Source organism: Bufo bufo, chromosome 9 (assembly GCF_905171765.1).
Source record: "Bufo bufo chromosome 9, aBufBuf1.1, whole genome shotgun sequence".
Lineage (NCBI taxonomy): Eukaryota > Metazoa > Chordata > Amphibia > Anura > Bufonidae > Bufo > Bufo bufo.
Window position 1 is genome coordinate 103,207,491 of NC_053397.1, and position 18,818 is coordinate 103,226,308.

Here is an 18,818-nt window from a genome sequence, read left to right on the forward strand (position 1 = left end):
TACCCTATGAACTAAGTATACAGACCTGTAGAGCGGCGCCCGGGGATCTCACTGCACTTACTATTATCCCCGAGCGCCGCTCCGTTCTCCCGCTATGCCCTCCGGTATCTCCGCTCACTAAGTTATAGTAGGCAGAGATTCCAGTCACTAAGTTATGGTAGGCGGAGTCTGCCCTTGTTCTGCTCTAGCGCTGGCCAATCGCAGCACAGAGCTCACAGCCTGGGAGGTTCTTTTCTCCCAGGCTGTGAGCTCTGCAATGCGATTGCCCAGCGCTACAGAAGAACAAGGGCAGACTCCGCCTACCATAACTTAGAGAGCGGAGATACCGGAGGGCATAGCAGGAGAACGGAGCGGCGCCCGGGGATAATAGTAAGTGCAGTGAGATCCCCGGGCGCCGCTCTACATGTCTGTATAGTTAGTTCATAGGGTAATAATCGGTGAAAGGTCCTCTTTAACATATAGATCTCCTTGAGAAGCCAATTTGATCCTAAAGGGTTAATTCAAACTGTAATCTAAACTGTGTCCTGTCACTTCTCTCATCTCTCTGCTCCTGTCCCTAATCTTATCACTGCTGCAAAAGCATCAGCGACAGCCTCAGTGTAAACTGTTCTAGAGTCTGACTGACTGTTCTTTTAACTCAAAGAATCGAATGAGTCACTAACTGTAGGATCTTTAGATTCTTAACCTGTGACTCATTCGATTCTTTCTTACTTAGACTCCCTGTACTTGTGTCAGTGACTCAGAGGACTCAGAGCTGCTAGTGCTTGCCTCAGCTCTGATTGGTTGGTGGGCGGGGAGGGGAGGGGCTGGCAGAAGCAGCTTCCACTCTAGGATCAGATTACACTCCTCCCGAGTCCCTCCCCTCCCTGCTGCCAGAGTCTCTGCTATTGTGTGCTGTGACGGAGCTGTTTCACACGGTACTGCCTCCGGACAGAACGGCAGCTCCGCACCCATCGCCCGGGCACCTTTGAAAACGGGCTGACAAATACCCAAGCGCCAGGACTAAATTCCTGGTCGCCATGGCGACCTGGCGCCTGGGATTTGTCGAGCCCTGACTTAGCAATTAGAAGCATTATACTTACCTGTGATGTCTGTGACCAACCGGTGGCTCCTCCTACTGGCAAGTGAAAGGTTTGTGCTATAGGCAATGCGCCGCACAGACCTTTCACTTACCAGTAGTAGGAGCGACCGGCCGATCAGACATCGCAGGTAAGTATAATGCTTCTAATTGCTAAGTAACCATGGCAGCCAAGACTGCAATAGCGTCTTGGCTGCCATGGTAACCAATCGGAGCCCCAGCGATTAAACTCTCCGCTGCCACCAATGATGGGGGGGGGGGGTCATTTTAATTAGGGTGGGGGGAGAGAGAGGGGAGGCCACACTGGCCACCAATGAGTTGAGTTAAATACAGGGGAGGGAGGGGGGCCGCACTGGCCACCAATGAATTTAAAACTGGGGAGGAAGGGGGGGGGGGGGGGTTGGCCCCTGCTGCCTGGCAGCACCTGCATCTCTTACATGGGGTTATGATACGCACAATTAACCCCTTAGGTGCGGCACCTGAGGGGTTAATTGTGCGGATCACAGCCCCCTGTAAGAGATCAGGTGCTGCCAGGCAGCAGGGGGGCAGTCATGTACACAGTTATTTTAGTATATTCTAACTTGAAGCGTCCCTATCACCATGGGAACGCCTCTGTGTTAGAATATACTATTCGGATCTGAGTTTTCACGAAGTGAAAAATCAGATCTGAAAAAAACAGTTATGCAAACGGATCCGTTCTGAACTAATGCAAGCGTTTGCATTATAGGAGCGGATCCGTCAGTGCAGACACCAGACGGATCCGCTCCGAACGCAAGTGTAAAAGTAGCCTAAGCTGTAGAAACCAGTGTCAGGCAGCTGCTGCCAATGCCAATAAGATAATGGGTTGCATCAAAAGGGGCATAGATGCCCGTGATGAGAACATAGTCCTACCACTTTACAAATCACTAGTCAGCCCACACAGAGTCCTGTGTACAGTTCTGGCCTCCTGTGAACAAGGCAGACATAGCAGAGCTGGAGAGTGTTCAGAGGAGGGCAACTAAAGTAATAACTGGAATGGGTGGACTATAGTACCATGAAAGATTATCAAAATTAGGGTTATTCACTTTAGAAAAAAAGACGACTGAGGGGAGATCTAATTACTATGTAAAAATAAATCAGGGATCAGTATAGAGATCTCTCCCATCATCTATTTATCCCCAGGACTGTGACGAGGGGACATCCTCTGAGTGTGGAGGAAAGAAGGTTTGTACACAAACATAGAAGAGGATTCTTTACGGTAAGAGCAGTGAGACTATGGAACTCTCTGCCTGAGGAGGTTGGGATGGTGAGTTCACTAAAAGAGTTCAAGAGGGGCCTGGATGTATTTCTGGAGTGTAATAATATTACAGGCTATAGCTACTAGAGAGGGGTCGTTGATCCAAGGAGTTAGTCCGATTGCCTGATTGGAGTCGGGAAGGCCGGGCGGGTGTATTGCGCAATACACTACGGACATGTGAATGGACCCTAAATCTGAGAATCTGTTGGTCATACACATGCTTCCCCTCCTAACAAATCCCCAACTACAATTTAAAGGGGGGAGACACGACACACAGAAAAAAAAAAAACTTATTGCGACAGCCACCTAATGTCACTCCAATTAGATTACTAAATCACTCCCTTGTCACTTTAAAGACCTGTCAAGGAGCCCAGCAGAAATTTAGACCTAAGCTTAAGTACAGTTCACTCAAAAGGCCAGACAAGATTTTGTTTCAAGCTTGTAGTTCTATTAAAAGAGTGCTCTAATTTCACTGTTTTATCGCACTGCTCATCATCCCCTTCTTTTCCATCCAAAGCCTCATTCTATTCAAAGATTTCAGTGTAATGATTCACTGCTAAAAATATGCACAGTCTACAAAACAGACACTCACTTGTCAGGGGCATCAGAAGTCGAAAAGAATACAAGCCTCCGTCCCCAAAAAGCAAGACTTTAAAACCATTTAGAGGGGGATATTTGCTTCACACAGTACGTCTATAACAAGCCTCCTACTGCTAGAACCCCCAGCCTTCTGCTGTAGAACGGTACGTGCACCGCACGCTTACAAGGTGCTCAAGAGGGAGGGGAACTCTTTGTAGCTGCCCTCGCAAAAAGATGAGGGTCCAGGATGGGAGACCACTCTCTATAAAAGGTAAATGCTTGTTAAAGGGGTTGACAAATCTGTTTTGCAAAGAACGACTGGATTATTTGCTTTGGTGGCTCTAATGGGAGTGTGTCTAGGGTAAAATTGGGTGGCTCACAACCTTTTACATCAAGTAGGGAAGTAATGATTAGTGTTGAAGAGCACCAAAGTGCTTGTGTGCTCTGGCAGAACACATCGGTATGCTTGTGTGTTCTACCGAGCACCCGAGCACAATTGAAGTCAATGGGAGAACCCCAGTCACCCCCCTGCTCAGAAGAGAAGAGGGTGTCTTGTTCACAAAAAAAAAAAAGTTAGAAATTGATTGAAACCCCATCAAAATGGTTTGGAAACGGCTTTAAGAGGATAGCTGGATGTGTCTTGCACTCCTATTATCTATGACATACAATAGAAAACCACACAAAGGCTATATGCCAAAAGCCAGGTATGTACAAGCCATCCATCTATTCATGAGCCAGATGACAGGCTTAGTCATCATACCTTACAATGGCAGCCTTGTGCACTATGAGACATTTAACCTGACAGAGCCAGTAAGCCTCAAAGTTACCTCCTATCTGTTGGACGGCTTGGGTTGACCTGCGCACCTAGAACAATATCATTAGGGAGACAAAAAAAACTCGTTTCCCTAATGATATTGATCTAGGTGCGCAGGTCCACCCAAGCCATCCAACAGATCTGAAGTAACTTTGAGGCTTACTGGCTTCTCAGTCAGATGAGAGCTGGTTTGCAATGTCTAATAGTGCACAAGGCTGCCATTTTAAGGTATGCTGACTAAGCCTGTCATTGGTCTCATGAATAGATTGATGGCTTGCATATACCTAGCTTTTGGCATATACCCTTTGTGTGGTTGTCTATTGTATGTCGTAGATAATAGGAGTGCAAAACACATCCAGCTATCCTCTTAATGCTGTTTCCAAACCATTTTGATGCGGTTTCCATACATTTCTAACCTTTTTTTGTGAACCAGACACCCTCTCTTCTTCAGAGCAGGGGGTTCCTGGTTTGAGGCTCGGGTCTCCCATCGACTTTCATTGTATTAAATTGTACTCGAGCACCCGCAGTATTCGGCCGAGCACTCTGCTGTGCCGAGCATAGCAATTTTGAATGATTAATTTGATAGAAAAATATCTAGCTTGCGACACTTAAAGGGAACCTGTCACCGGGATTTTATTGTGTAAAAAAAACGATTTGATACATATGCAGATTAACATAGGAGTCATATCTTACTTGTGTGACCAGAGAGGAGTCATATTTTCAAGCTCTGACTCATCTCAGGTAATTTGCATATGTATCAAATCAGTTTTTTTACACAATAAAAGCACACCGAGCTATGGGGACTGGGTATTGCGGATGTGCCAGTGGCCATCTAGCAACCCATGTCCTCAGCTCTATACCCAAAATCCCGGTGACCGGTTCCCTTTAAAGCCGTATTCCAGTTAGATAACTTATGTTTTAGACTAATTCATCATCAATAATTACCTAATACAATATAAATTTCACACATTTACCGTTCAGTAGTTCTAAAAGTAGTTTTCTTCCTGTGCTGCCCACTGTATTTCCTCATAAATGACCATGGCATCAACCTGTAATTCTGAGCCTTTGTTAGGTCGAGCATGCTCAGTGTATTGCTATCAATTCTCTAGCTAAATGTCTTGTGAACAAAGGGAGTGTAAGTGTGCTGCTGATTACTGAGTAGAGGGGGCGTGACCGGACTGTATATCAGGCAGCCAATCAAACATCAAGACTCACAGCAGGAAAGCTAGGGATTGTGGGGATTGTAGTCTTTGAAGTTTTGTGAGGGAAGATCAGGTGCCATGATACGCTCGGTGTGTTGCAGGCTCACATAGGAGCTAGACAAATGAATTGCAAGGTAAATTGAAGCTCTGGTTATTCGTACAGGTATGGCTTCTGCTTGGGTCACAGCTTGCAGCCTTAATGGAGTTTTTCAAGAATTATTTAACCAAAATACCCCTTTAAGGCAACATTATTAGAGAAGGAAATGTCTGAATAGTTTCAGAACTGGTCCTGTGCTTATAGTTAAATACTGGTAAATAGCAGAAGTAGCAACCCATTATACCAGGGATCAGCAACCTCTGGCACTCCAGCTGCTGTGAAACTACAACTCTCAACATTCAAACTTACTCTGCTGTACTTTTAACTCCCTCAGAAGTAAAAGGAGGATTCTGGGAGTTGTAGTTTCAGAACAGCTGGTGTGCCAGAGTCTGCAGATCCCTGCATTAACCCAACTTCAAAATCACTCGCTGTGCAAGGAAGAGTGCTCCAATATCACTGCCAAGGCTCAGGAGGAGATTAAAATGCCCTATGACCTCACCGCAAGCCTGACAGCCTATGTATTGTCTAAACCGTCCCTGGCGTCAAGTGTAATATATTCAATGATCTGTTCAATTCCTCAATAAACGGAACCTGCACATTCACTTTGGAGCGGGAAGCCGGAGGTCGCATTGTGTTAAGGTAATCCTGTTATGGGGATATACAGGCCCCATGAGGTCTCATGTTCGCCTTCCCCATGGGAGAGTCTATGACTGGGTACAGAAGTACTGTGTCTACTGCACTACGGTTTAACAATACATAACAGTTCTCCTACTGTAAAAGCAGTAAAACATGCTGGCCTGTTACATGATGGAAATAGGACGTGTTCTGGAGCAGAAGAGTGAAATCATCTTTGCTATGCAGATAATAAATGGCTTACTAACTAAATGCTGAACTGCTCACTATAGCCACATTCTCCGGTCTGACTTGGAAAGCATATTCCACATACACAAGGCTCCTGCGCAGTAGTCTACACAGAAATGGCTGATAACCGGCCAATAGTCAGATATTAGAATTCTGCTTAAATTACCTGGTCTTGGCACTGGCTGTGCGGCCGGAGCCTGCGTCTTCCTGGCTGAAGCACCTTCCTATAAAAGAAATGGAGATTTTGCTTTACAATAAAATACATTTTTCCACAATTCTAACCCCATGAAATCCCTTTCTTGTGTAGTATACCATTAGCATTGCTGCAATGTACTGAAATTCCCAACTAAACACTGGTGATCGGCAGATTTCTGCTTTGGTATAGAGATTTCATATCCATGTGATTTCAGCAGGTCATATGGTAGCCTTTGGTTGATACAATTACAAACTAAGAAGTTCTATAAATGAGATGCACTGGTAGAGAAGGGCTATAAGCAGAGTCTGTAATCCCTACAGCCATGTTCACACACTGGATTGGTACTAAATGGTTTTTACAAACCCGCACTCCATTTTTGCAGATTTATCCAGGATCCAGCACACAATGCCAGGATGGTTTATTTTATTTGAAATCTGTTGGATGAATGCATCTGGACACTAATATCAGCAGCCTCCGGTATCCCACATCATGATGGACATCGTAAGTACAATCATTGTGTGGTTTACAGAAACCCTATCCATACTAATGTGCCTGGAGAGATAGCCAAGAACAACGCCATGTCTACATGAATGGTTTACTTTAAGTGAATTCAATAGTTGAAAATGTAAAGGGGTTTCAAGCAAGTAAAATGTTGGGGGGGGGGAGTGCAGTGGGTTAAATAATTAAAAATAGTGATAATCATGATATCACTGGCCCCTGCCATTCCAATGTGTCCCTGCTGCCGGTCTCTTTCTGGTCCCATCTTGACATACAGCAAATGCCTGCTCAGCCAATCACAAGCCGCAGTAGTGACCCACTGGCCTTCCGCCAGTGCGTTGTGCCAGGACAAGAGGGGACAAGGCAAGGGCCTCTTTACATGGATTGATGCAGCAAGGAAAAAATAGTGAGCTTTTAAAAGAAATCTATTACTGCTCAGATCAGGATTCAATGAAACAAGTTTTAATTCAGTCAAGCCTGACTCTAGTGGTCACCTGCATTAACAGCAGTAAACTGCCAGCAAGAGGCCACACGGCCCGACGGCACTGTCCCCAGCATCAGTACGGCAGCATGGAATGGACGATGGCGCCGGCAGCATTTCATTAAATGGTAAACGCCATATAAGTGACAAAAATGTATGCATAATATACACTATCACCGCTGAATTCTATAGTCAGGAATCCCAGCAGTCTCAGTAATAATCACCCTGAGTGGAAGGCATCGATGCTGCTTGCCTCCAAAGCGTCACGTGAGCTTTCTCCAGGCTGTGACGTTGAATTCTGCTCTGTCAGAAGACGGCATCTGTCAAAGCCCACATATAAAGCACTGCCTGAGCGAGGCAGCAGCAGCAGCATAGGAAGCTGCCTCCATTCTCCAGACCACATCCTCCCCCTGCAAGCTCCGGCTTCTGCACAAGCTGCCTAGCAACAAGACCGGAGGTAAATCCTCGCCACTATTTAATTCAACTGGACCTTTTCTTCAATGCTGCCGAGATCAGTCGGCATTGGCATGGATACAGATGGCTGAACGCTGCATTAGGGACAAAAGGAATGATATGTGAAGGCTTTCAATGCAGGGGGAGCTGCCAGACCATCTCCTGGGGATATGAGCGCTCTCCTGATGGAGGGACATACACAATGCCTATGACTGGGACCGGAGAGGGGGCAAGCAGCGTACAGGCGGTCAGTCGGCAGAAACGTATACAGAAGGGAGATTTTTGATGCAAGTGCGCATGTTCCATTTCTACCCCCCTCAAACGATTACGTGCCCAAACTATTCTCAATAGGTGTATTCCAACAGCGTGAACCGGGTCATAAAAACAAAAGGTATGTTACCATATTCCTTCTCACTAATTCTAATCTTTAGGTAGAGATTTGTACGGCCTGACGTGGGGAACAGGTTACCCGAAGAGAAGACTTGTGCATTTAACATGTACACTTGGGATGATATGAAACGACAAGCCTCTGTCAAATATATTAATTTGGGAATCTGGGAGAAGAGGGGAAATTCTGCAATATTAGAGGAAGTAAATCCCCTACAAAGTAGGTCATATCTAATCCTTATCTAAAGTAATCTTCAGCCTGTACTGGAGCAATCAGCGAATCTCTAGCCCAACAGGACGGGTGTATTATATACTGCTGAGCGGATAATGAAAGCACATACTGATTAAATAACCGTTACCGTCATTTTCTGATTTTCCATCTCAGTGGTGTAAATATTGCATGCAGCACACTGCAGAAATTGCATTAATCCTCCGTCTTACCAGGGTACAATAAATCATGCAAGTGTAGCCAATATAAAATGTGCTTACTTTGCCCTGGGCACAGCTAGCTGGTAATGAAAAAGGCTTTACAGTACAAAAATCCTACGGGCGCGGGAGGGATATTGAAGACACAGATTAAACAGGTCGCTGCCAGAATACAACATTTTGCTGCAGAAAATATATGAAAGTTTTTTTTAAAAAATATGTAAAAAGACGATGTATACAAGGATGCAATGCAAATTGGGTAACACTGGCCAATTTGGCCTATTAATATTTGGGAAGTCAGAATATCTGAGCATTCAGTTGAAACATAACTTATGTACATGACTGATTAATAGGCTACATACACAAGGCAGTACATGCAGAGTCAATAGGATTCAACATATAATAAAAGTATACTGTAATCACCAAGCAAAATGCCGTCAGAATACTGGGAAGGGGGGTTTAGAAGAAAAACAGAGGCCGTCACAGTTACTACTACTATATAAAGGAAGCACAGATTTATTATATAAAATTACTTATAAAATGTAGTTAGCTGATCATTCATTTGCCATTTAACAACAGGACCTTCTAGTACCAATACGCCAGGCTCACTGCACAACATTTTTGGGTAAACTCAGGAGAAATTTACTAATCCATCTGTACATTTAATTACCACAGTGTCCTGATTAGAACGCAGTAAGATTTGATTAGAAAATACAAGCTACCAATGGGTCCTCTACAGGCCTGTAACAGGACCAGTAATCCACAGGGTAAAGTGGTTTGCAGACCCCTATACAGAGTGCAGTTCATTTCAGACGCTAGTTAACAGAATTCATCCTTAGTCAGTGCTGTGTTCTAGACCTATGGTTCCAGCGCCATCTAGTGGACAAATCAGCGCAATGCATTAAACAACTAGTTTAACACTTGGCGAGGGCAGATAAAAGGAAGGCCAATATTCATTTATACCAATCTAATGAAAATTAGAAAACGCCAATTATTTATCCAGTAAGGGCTAAACAAACAACAGATACAAGCATTGTAATTGAAAGCAGACTGAAGTCTGATTACTGAAAAGGAATAATTACTTTTGACAGCGGCATCTTCTCATTGACATTTTGAACACAAATGTCCATCAGAGAACACATGCTAAGCAGCATACTGTGACCAAGACATTACAGCTCCCAGCAGACCCTCTTCTACTATATAGCACTTCATCCACAAACACTAGATGGCAGTACCCAAATAGACTTTCAGGTGGAACCCATCACAGTAACATTTCCCTTAAGCTCTAATTGATTGTAATAAGGGTTAACTTTGTGTCACGAAGCTGCATTAGGAAGTGTGCAGGAGAATAACCTCCATCCAGAGGAGGTGGTAAGGATATTACTGTTCTGTATCCTATTCATTACAGTTTGCTTTTTTTGTCTATAGGTTCTCGTCTAGGAAATGGTTAAACCAATGGTGAAGACCGCAGGCCGCCACATTCTAAATACTGCCAGACGGGTGGGGGTGGATTAACAAACCGGGAACTGGAGCAGATGCAGTACAACTGCATCAGGATTTGAAAAGCATGCTTCAGTGGAGGAGACGTCACTGCTGCCTTGCCAAGATGAGCTGGAATAGCAAGCGCTCTCTTTTTCGGACCCATCTCACTGGGCTCTTGTCCCTGGTGTTCTTGTTTGCCATGTTCCTGTTTTTTAATCACCACAATTCATTCACCGGCAGAGCGGGAATGAAAGAAAATCCAGTGACTCATGCAATACGAGGATTTAAAGCAACAAAAAGCGAGACCAACAGCTCCCTAAGGAATATCTGGAAGGATACGATGCCTCAAACACTAAGACCCCACACAATGTCCAACTTAAGTAACACGGAATCACAACTGCAAGGAGTGACCGGCTTGGAGAACACCTTGAGCACCAATGGAAGCATTTACAGTGAAAAGGGCTTTGGCCACCAAAACTTGTACCATTACAAATATATCATCAATGAGCCGGAAAAATGCCAAGGAAAAACGCCCTTCCTCATACTACTCATAGCAGCAGAGCCCCGACAAATTGAGGCTCGACAGGCTATAAGACAGACCTGGGGGAACGAGAGCCTGGCAGCCGGCATCCATATTGTAAGACTCTTTCTTTTGGGTTTGCACACCAAGATAAATGGGTTAATTGAACAGGCTATTGTGGACGAAAGCAGGCAGTACCATGATATCATCCAACAAGAGTATTTAGACACTTACTATAATCTAACCATTAAGACGCTGATGGGCATGAACTGGGTGGCAACATATTGCCCACATGTGCCATATGTCATGAAGACAGACAGTGACATGTTTGTGAACACAGAATATCTGATCCATAAACTACTGAAGCCTGACCAACCACCAAGAGCCAACTACTTTACAGGGTATTTAATGAGAGGCTATGCACCGAACCGTAACAAAGACAGTAAATGGTACATGTCACCAGATCTGTACCCAAGTGAGCGCTACCCTGTGTTTTGTTCTGGGACTGGCTATGTGTTTTCTGGAGACCTAGCAGAGAAAATATTTAAAGTGTCTTTAAGTATTAGACGGTTACACTTAGAAGACGTGTATGTTGGCATCTGTCTAGCCAAGCTGCGTATTGACCCTATACCCCCGCCCAATGAGTTTGTATTCAATCACTGGAGAGTGTCCTATTCTAGCTGTAAATATAGTCACCTAATTACCTCCCATCAGTTCCAGCCTAGTGAACTGATCAAATACTGGAATCACTTACAACTGAACAAGCACAACGCCTGTGCCAATGCAGCCAAGGAAAAAGCCAGTAGGTACCGGCATCGTAAAATGCACTAAAAAGGACTAAAAAAATGATGGACTATTTCATGTGTCCATTACCAGATATAAAAGCATGTGCAGTGGCAGTGAACTTATTTGAGCTGTAAATGGGATGAGAAATTATTTTTTTATTATTCCAAAAAGAATAGAAAAAAACTGTATGGAATTAAAAAAGCAGGTTAAAAAAAAAAACGAAACCTCGCATTACTAAAAACGTCCTTAACCTGTGCAATAAGATGCATGGACACTTTAGTGGTACAGCTGCTACTTTATGTGCCAATAAAAGCCAATCGGAGAGATGGCCCACAATGGAAAAGCGTCAAAGTAAAGATCTGCACTTCCTTCTAGTACATTTTGTTTCTGCAGGTGCCTTTTACTGTGCGGGTAATAAGAGTACGCTCATACCTGGACAAATGCGCAGTCTAAAATGAGCTAGAGGTTACACATCCTAACTAGAGATGAGCCAATTTCCACTTATGAAATTTGTTTGCCATTCGTTTACTGGTAAAAGGTGAATTGCGTTATGGATTCCGTTACCACGGACCATAATGCAATTCTATGACTCCCCTGCATAACAGAAAGGGGACGGATCCGTTTTGTAGCCCATAGACTTCTATTATGACAGAATGAATAACCGAGTGCCTCTAAAGGCATTCCATTATGCATTCCGTCATAGAATTGAGTTATGATCAGTGATAACGGAATCCATAACGCAATTCACCTTTTAAGAGTAAACTAATCACAAATTTCTAAATCTGAAATTCGGTCATCTCTAATCCTAATGAACCAAAACGCCATATGTCACTGCATGAGTTGTATGTCCCATGTTTGGTGTCTGGGTATCACGGCACAAGTATTCCAGTGGAGGGCACATTACCAGTCTCATTATTATACTACACATGCTGACAACCTTAAACTGCAAACTACTTTTCAATGAATAAAGTGTTAATGGAGACAAGTGGCTGAGCTTTTTCCTTTCATGTTCTAATGTTCTCCTGTACCCCAAGAACCTCCACATGGTCACCTAAGCTTGCAACAGCACTGAAGTCACGGAGCACTTCCCTTGGTGCTCCTGTCACTTTAACCATTCTGCTTTAGTGAGTAGAGTAAAAAACTGTTTGTGCTAAAGTATACGCTGCCACATAAATGACGCTTGCTAGATGTGTGCATATGTACAGACCTCATCATCACTCCCTGTCCCCTATCAGCAGGTCTCTGGAGTGTGGAAGGAAACCCACCCAAATACTTGGAGCACATACAAACGCCATGCAGGTGCTGTCCTTGTTTGGCTATGAACCTGCAAGGCTATACATCTCAAAGCCGACAGTAAATAATCGGTTATCTAGTGAGAAGGCAATGCTGGAGAGGACACCGACCAAGTCTTCCCATAGGAGGTCAGTCCAGATCAGGATGCCCACACCCTGGTAGGAAAGAGGGGGTTTACTGCAGGAATGAACATCTCATGTGGGCTGTGATTTCCACGGACTGCGAGCTTTTCGAGGGGCAGACAATGACATTAGAAGCCCTACAAATCACCTAAATCCTCTGCTCATAAGTAATTCCAGGCATATTCTGTATCATATTGCAAGAGATTCTGGTCAGTGACAGAAAGCAGGGATTGACCGCTAATCTCCCTATATAATGATGCGAGTCCTGCAGACGAGTGCTATTCATGTATATGCAGAATACACAGCGAGGAGGTGGGAGGTGATGAAGAAAGCCATTTCCACAATATTTTTTAGGTCAACAAAACAAATGATAATTGAAAGTCAAATCTGATGTCTCCTCCTCTAAGCACTTTGGCCACCATTGTTCCAGGTCACAATGTCCGCAGTGCTACAAGGAGCTGATGCTCTATACACACATCCAGCTGCCGCAGTTATTTCTGGTGGTAACCGTGACCTAAAACTGCAGCATAATAGGAGACCATGTAGTGCTCAGGTTCTTTTTCGGTTATTTCTACCAACCAAGCAGCCTGACAGGTCAGTATAAACTCAGACCAGCAGAATAGGATCATGGAAAGCTTGCCGCTTGGAAAAAAACCTTGGTTGGCATAACAATCATCTAATGTGCCCAGGCAAATTTATACAGACATGCAATTCAAGAAAGAAACTAGAGCACTGGAAACACAGAATTTAAAGGGCTGTTCCCAGAGTGGATACATGGCACCTATCCTGTGATTAGCTGATAAGTGTCTGACCAGTGGATTCCTGTCACTACCACGCCAAGTCTATGAGAGTGCCAAAGATCACTGAGCTCTGTACGCGGATAGTGCCAGCAGCGCACACACTAACACTACTGCATTCACACTAGGGATATGGAACCCCCATTCTTGTGATTGGTGGTGGTTGCGGTCCCATCAAGGTCCACTGATCAGACACTTATCACCTGAACAGAAACCCATTATAAAGTCAAGGGAAATCATCAGGATCAGACTGCCATCCATGGTTCATGTAAAAACAGAGGCCATGACACCAGTGTGAACAGAGCCTTTGGAGCCTTTCCGAGCCAACAATACACTGCATGCAGGACTCTCTTCCATCAGAAATAACCGATCTGACACAAACTGATCATAACTGATGCTCAAAATAACGGATCCATTATTTGTTTGTTTTTGTTCTTCTGATGGGTAAGAAGAACAGAAAGCTAAATAGTGACGTGAACTCAGCCTATGATCAATTGGATTGCCACGCTAACCACGTTCACTTTCCGATCCACTTTTCAAACCCAGAATAAGTCATGTGTATGTGAGTGAAAAAATTTGGAACAAAGCAGTTCAAAGAGTCACAAACCTATTTTGCATGTAGCAGCAAGAAGAGAGAAAGGTGCCCATAGGGCTAGTAGGTTCAATACCTCAAAGATTAAAGAGTCTCAGCTTCAGGCCTCATGCACACGAACGTGTGCTGGCTGGGCCCGTGCTGCGGACCACAAATTGCGGTCCACAATGCAGAGGCAGATTCACCTGAATGGGGTCCGCACCACAAAAAAGTAGTGCACGCAGTGCGGAGGCACATACAGAAACCCCACAGAAGCACTCCATGGTGCTTCCGTGTCTCTGTTGCGCACCGACATTCCAGATTGTGGACCCATTCAAGTGAATGGGTCCGCATTCATGACGCGGTGTGTACACGGTTAGTGTCCGTGTATTGTGGACCCACTGTTTGCAGGCCGCAATATGGCCACAGCCGGGCAATGGTCGTGTACATGAGGCCTTAATGGCTGTGCTGTAGGTACACCATCATTGAAAGCTTTCAAATAATGGTGGCTGCAGCCAGAGGCCACAATCGCTTGATTTGGCTTGCTGGACAAGGTAGGAGAGCAGGTGAGGAACTAAACGGTAACCAGGCTCATCAGTACATGCTTTCAAAGTATGAAGTCTATAGTTACTTTATTTAAAGTCTCAAATACAACGCATTTCAGGGCTCCAAGGCCCGATCTTCATGTAACAGACAGACAATACAGGTGAAACTAGAAAAATTAGAATATCGTGCAAAAGTTTATTTATTTCAGTAATGCAACTTAAAAAGGAATTGCATTAATGCAGTTAAAAATTAGAATATTGTGAAAAGGTTCAATATTCTAGGCTCAAAGTGTCACACACTAGTCAGCTAATAATCCATACCCCCTGAGCAAAGGGGACCTGAGTGTTTCATAAGCTATAAGCCATAATCATCCAAATTATAACAAATAAAGGCTTGAAATATCTTGCTTTCCATGTAATGAGTCTCTCATATATTAGTTTCACCTTTTAAGTTGCATTACTGAAATATATGAACTTTGCACGATATTCTAATTGTTTTTCGAGTTTCACCTGTAAGTAGTGGATTCATTTCCTCCTCTACACTACATCCTTTGCAACACGTACCTATGCGATACTCTTCTATGCAACTGATTAGTCTGGTTGCTGTGAGACTTTCTGAAGCCATAAAAGTATAGTGGGGATGAATACATTTGTGAAATCAATTCCACGAATTCCTTTACCTGCTCTTTGTAGATTAGCATGCCAAGCAGCTACAGGAACAGCTCCTAAAACGTCTCAACAAACCTCGACTGTAGAAAAACAAAAGCTTGACTGTGTGGTAATGAGGGAACACCTTAAAAGGGGTTCTCCGGGAAGGATTTAAAATGGCCACCAGCAACTTTTCCTAGATTGTGAGTAGCACTGGTTGCCACCACATTCAGAGCTGTCTAGAGGGGTGTGGGGGTCGGGGCCTCATTTCACTGCTCTACAATAGATGGTGATGATGTGATCCTGCCTATGATATGCCATCATGGCTGAGCAGCCTGGAAGGAAAACACACCAATATGTAGTGCATGCAAGTGCTAGAGCGTAGTGTGCAGTCAGATCACACCCTCTCACCCCTAGACAGCTCTGCAAGGGGAAGCAACCAGTCCCGCTCGTATTCCAGGAGAGTTTGCGGGCAGCTATATTAAATAATTGGGCAGCACGGTGGCTCAGTAGTTAGCACTGGTGCCTTGCAGCTCTGGGGTCCTAGGTTTGAATCCGACCAAGGACAACATCTGTATGTATTCCCAGTGTTTGGGTAGGTTTCCTCCCACACGCCAAAGACATACTGATAGGGACCTTAGATTGTGAGCCCCATTGGGGACAGTTGGATGCCAATGTCTGTAAAGTGCTGCGGAATATAGTAGTGCTATATAATTGCATAAAATAAATAATTCCTGGAGAACCCCTTTAACTCAAACCTGTCAGGTGATATCAGCTGCCCTATCGAATACAATAGAAGGAGAGCTGAACTCAGGCAGTACACAAATTTATAGGATAAGAAGCAGGATTTCCGAGTAAAAAGCTGGAAAAATCCAGACAGGACTCCTAGGAGAGACCCCGATAGTCCTGATGACCTCACCCTCATACAGTGATTGACACACCCTGAATCAGGGACAAGTGTGCACAGTCAATTGCCTGGCTCTAAGTCTGAGATGGTCATTTCCTAGCAGTATGGTTAAAGAGGTTCTCTGGGTCTATAAGACTTATCTTTAGGATAGGGGAATAATTGGTGGTGAGGTCCAACACACGACACCCCCCCATGACCACTCTGGAGCAGCACAGCTGGGTACTGGATGTGAAAGGTAATGCAGTTCAGCTCTTCCAGTGTATGGAGCTGATCAGTTGGGGTTTTGGGAATCTGATCCACAATCATTTATATTATTTTCATTTGTGGTTTCACCCATGGGCAGTCAAACTGCTGTTTTGGACTGTGCTGTATGTCAAACAATAAGGGGAGACCTCTGGCTGAATATACACTACTCACAAAGAGGCATATTTGGCTTTTGGGTGAAATTTATGGAAACGTAAAAGTTCACGCTACAGTGATATCATATCATATCATGAAAGTAGGACATTTAAAGGGAACCTGTCACCTAGAAAATGCATATTATGTAAACAATATTCTTGAAGTTAATGGGGCCTGAAGTCAAGCGCGCCCTGCCCCCTAGCGTTTGATTGATAGGATTTCCAATTTCTCCACTACCGCACACTTGTGCTGTGTCCCTGCAGTACTGGCGCCTGCGTACTGTTCCACTCCGCTGTGAAGTAGGCTCAATGATCAGGCTCTCACCCATGAGAGCCTGTGCATGCGTGAGACTACGTTCAAGCGCCCGGCAGTGAAGGAATTGGACATCCTATCAATTAAATACTAAGGGGCAGGGTGGGGCGCGCTCAACTTCAGGCGAGAAAGCTGCTGCCCCCTTGACTTTAAGACTATCGTTTACACAGCGTGGCAAGCTGAATAAAAGTATTTTTTCAGACTTTTGACGTATTGCACAGAAAACACAGGCACCTTTATAGTCATGCTACAGGCTGCAATAAGGTACTGCTGGCAGTTTAACATGCATTTTCTAGGTGACCGATTCCCTTTAAGTAGAAGCATGCAATGGTGCTTTCCTCATCTCAAAGAATTTACTGAAACAAAAGCCCACACTAATGCCACCACCACCAAAGGTTTGTCTGGTGTCCGTGGCTGATGCATAGCGCGTTCCTTGGCATCTCCAGCATTGTTGGCGGCCATCATTTCTGCACAGCGGAAATCTACTGAATCATCAGTGAACAGCACTGAGGCCACTGGTCCCTCATCCAGCATAGATGCTCCCTGCCCCATGCAAGACGATGACGCCTGTGCCTATTGGTTTGCTCAGTTACCCTTGCAGGTTGTCTAACGCGCAGACCACACTGATGTAAACAGTTTCGAAAGGTCTGACGTGACACTAGGGTGCCTCTCACCTCCCTTAAATGTGCCTGGAGTTGTGTGGCATTCATCATCCGTTTCCGCAGAGCATTGTTCAGAATGAAGCAGTCATTAGTGTGGGATATGGCCAAAGGATGTCCACTTATATGCCTTTCTTTGACTCTTCCTATCTCTGCATTTCTGATGCAATCTGCTGATGACACTAACACTCTAAGCTCAGTGGCCCCTTCCGTCTGAGAACAACCTGCTCGAAGCCTCGCAATGTACTGTTGATCAATTATTAGGTGTTGTCTTGGCCTCATGAGGTCAAAATGTGAACAGCATGATGAGGAGGACTGTTACCAATTCTATTTGAACCAGGAAATTTATTAGGCGATTCATGGATCAAACAACTGTTGTGAATTTTGATGTTAAGCTCCTTTTTAGAGGACAGCAGGTTGTGCTAAAAGTACCAAAACAATTGGACATATGCATTCAAAAGTTTAGGGAAGGTCACATTAATTTCATGTGTAAGGCCCCTTTCACACAGCGAGCGTTCTGCGCAGGTGCAATGTCGCGACGTACACGCATTACACCCACACTGAATCCTGACCCATTCATTTCAATGGGGCGGTGTACATGAGTGATGTTTTTCACGCATCACTTGTGCGTTGCGTGAAAATCGCAGCATGTTCTATATTCTGTGTTTTTCACGCAACGCATGCCCCATAGATGGTTGCTAAGGAGATGAGGTGAGCCCCGGGACCCCATTAAAGAGTACCCTTCACCAGAATAAAGTATCTAAACTGACTATATAGACGTGTAGAGCGGCGCCCAGGGATCCCCCTGCACTTACTGTTATCCCCGGGTGCCGCTCCGTTTATAGCCTCCGGTATCTTTATAGTTAGGCTCCACCCAGGGGAACCTGCTGGCATCTCTTTCTCCTATGCTGTAGCGCAGGCCAATCGCAGCGCTCAGCTCATAGCCAGGCTATGAGCTGAGTGCTGCGATTGGCCAGCGCTACAGCATAGGAGAAGGAGACCGTGGCAGGTTCCCCTGGGTGGAGCCTAACTATGAACATACCGGCGGCTATAACCGGAGAACAGAGCGGCGCCCGGGGATAACAGTAAGCGTAGGGGGATCCCTGGGAACCGCTCTACACGTCTATATAGTCAGTTTAGATACTTTATTCTGGTGAAAGGTCTTCTTTAAAGTCCATTTACTGTATTATGGAAAATAATAGCATTCTTTAATACAGATTGCTAAGTAAAATGTCCATTAAGAGTTAAAAAATTAAAAAAAAATTTACTTACCTCATCCATGAGGTAAGTAATTTTTTTATTATTTTTTTTAACCCTTAATGGACATTTTACTTAGCATTCTGTATTAAAGAATGCTATTATTTTCCATTATAAACACGTTATAATGGTAAATAATCAAATCTACAGAAACCCTAACCCGAACTTCAGT

At 44.4% G+C, this 18,818-nt stretch overlaps 2 protein-coding genes across 4 annotated transcripts in view; one reads left to right on the top strand and one right to left on the bottom strand.

Moving 5' to 3' along the window:
• The window catches only part of CDC73 (cell division cycle 73), a 159,451-nt gene that overhangs the window by 44,170 nt on the left and 96,463 nt on the right, over positions 1-18,818 (bottom strand). Inside the window, exon 11 of the mRNA XM_040406873.1 lies at positions 6,074-6,131. Within this exon, the coding sequence (XP_040262807.1) occupies positions 6,074-6,131 (58 nt within the window). The remainder of the gene's footprint in view (positions 1-6,073; positions 6,132-18,818) is intronic.
• Positions 3,067-11,343, top strand: LOC120978621 (beta-1,3-galactosyltransferase 2). 3 transcript variants are annotated; one of them, XM_040406877.1, is made up of 2 exons: positions 3,067-3,204; positions 9,777-11,343. In XM_040406877.1, exon 2 carries the CDS (start codon positions 9,916-9,918, stop codon positions 11,179-11,181), a length of 1,266 nt encoding a protein of 421 aa, XP_040262811.1. In that variant the 5' UTR covers positions 3,067-3,204; positions 9,777-9,915; the 3' UTR covers positions 11,182-11,343. The 3 variants fall into 3 exon arrangements, with proteins under 3 accessions (XP_040262811.1, XP_040262808.1, XP_040262809.1); XM_040406874.1 differs by lacking the exon at positions 3,067-3,204 and adding an exon at positions 7,324-7,926; XM_040406875.1 differs by lacking the exon at positions 3,067-3,204 and adding an exon at positions 7,324-7,539.

Excerpts from the sequence above, each read along its gene's own strand:
- LOC120978621 (XM_040406877.1), top strand. The coding sequence starts at position 9,916 with ATGCTTCAGTGGAGGAGACGTCACTGCTGCCTTGCCAAGATGAGCTGG.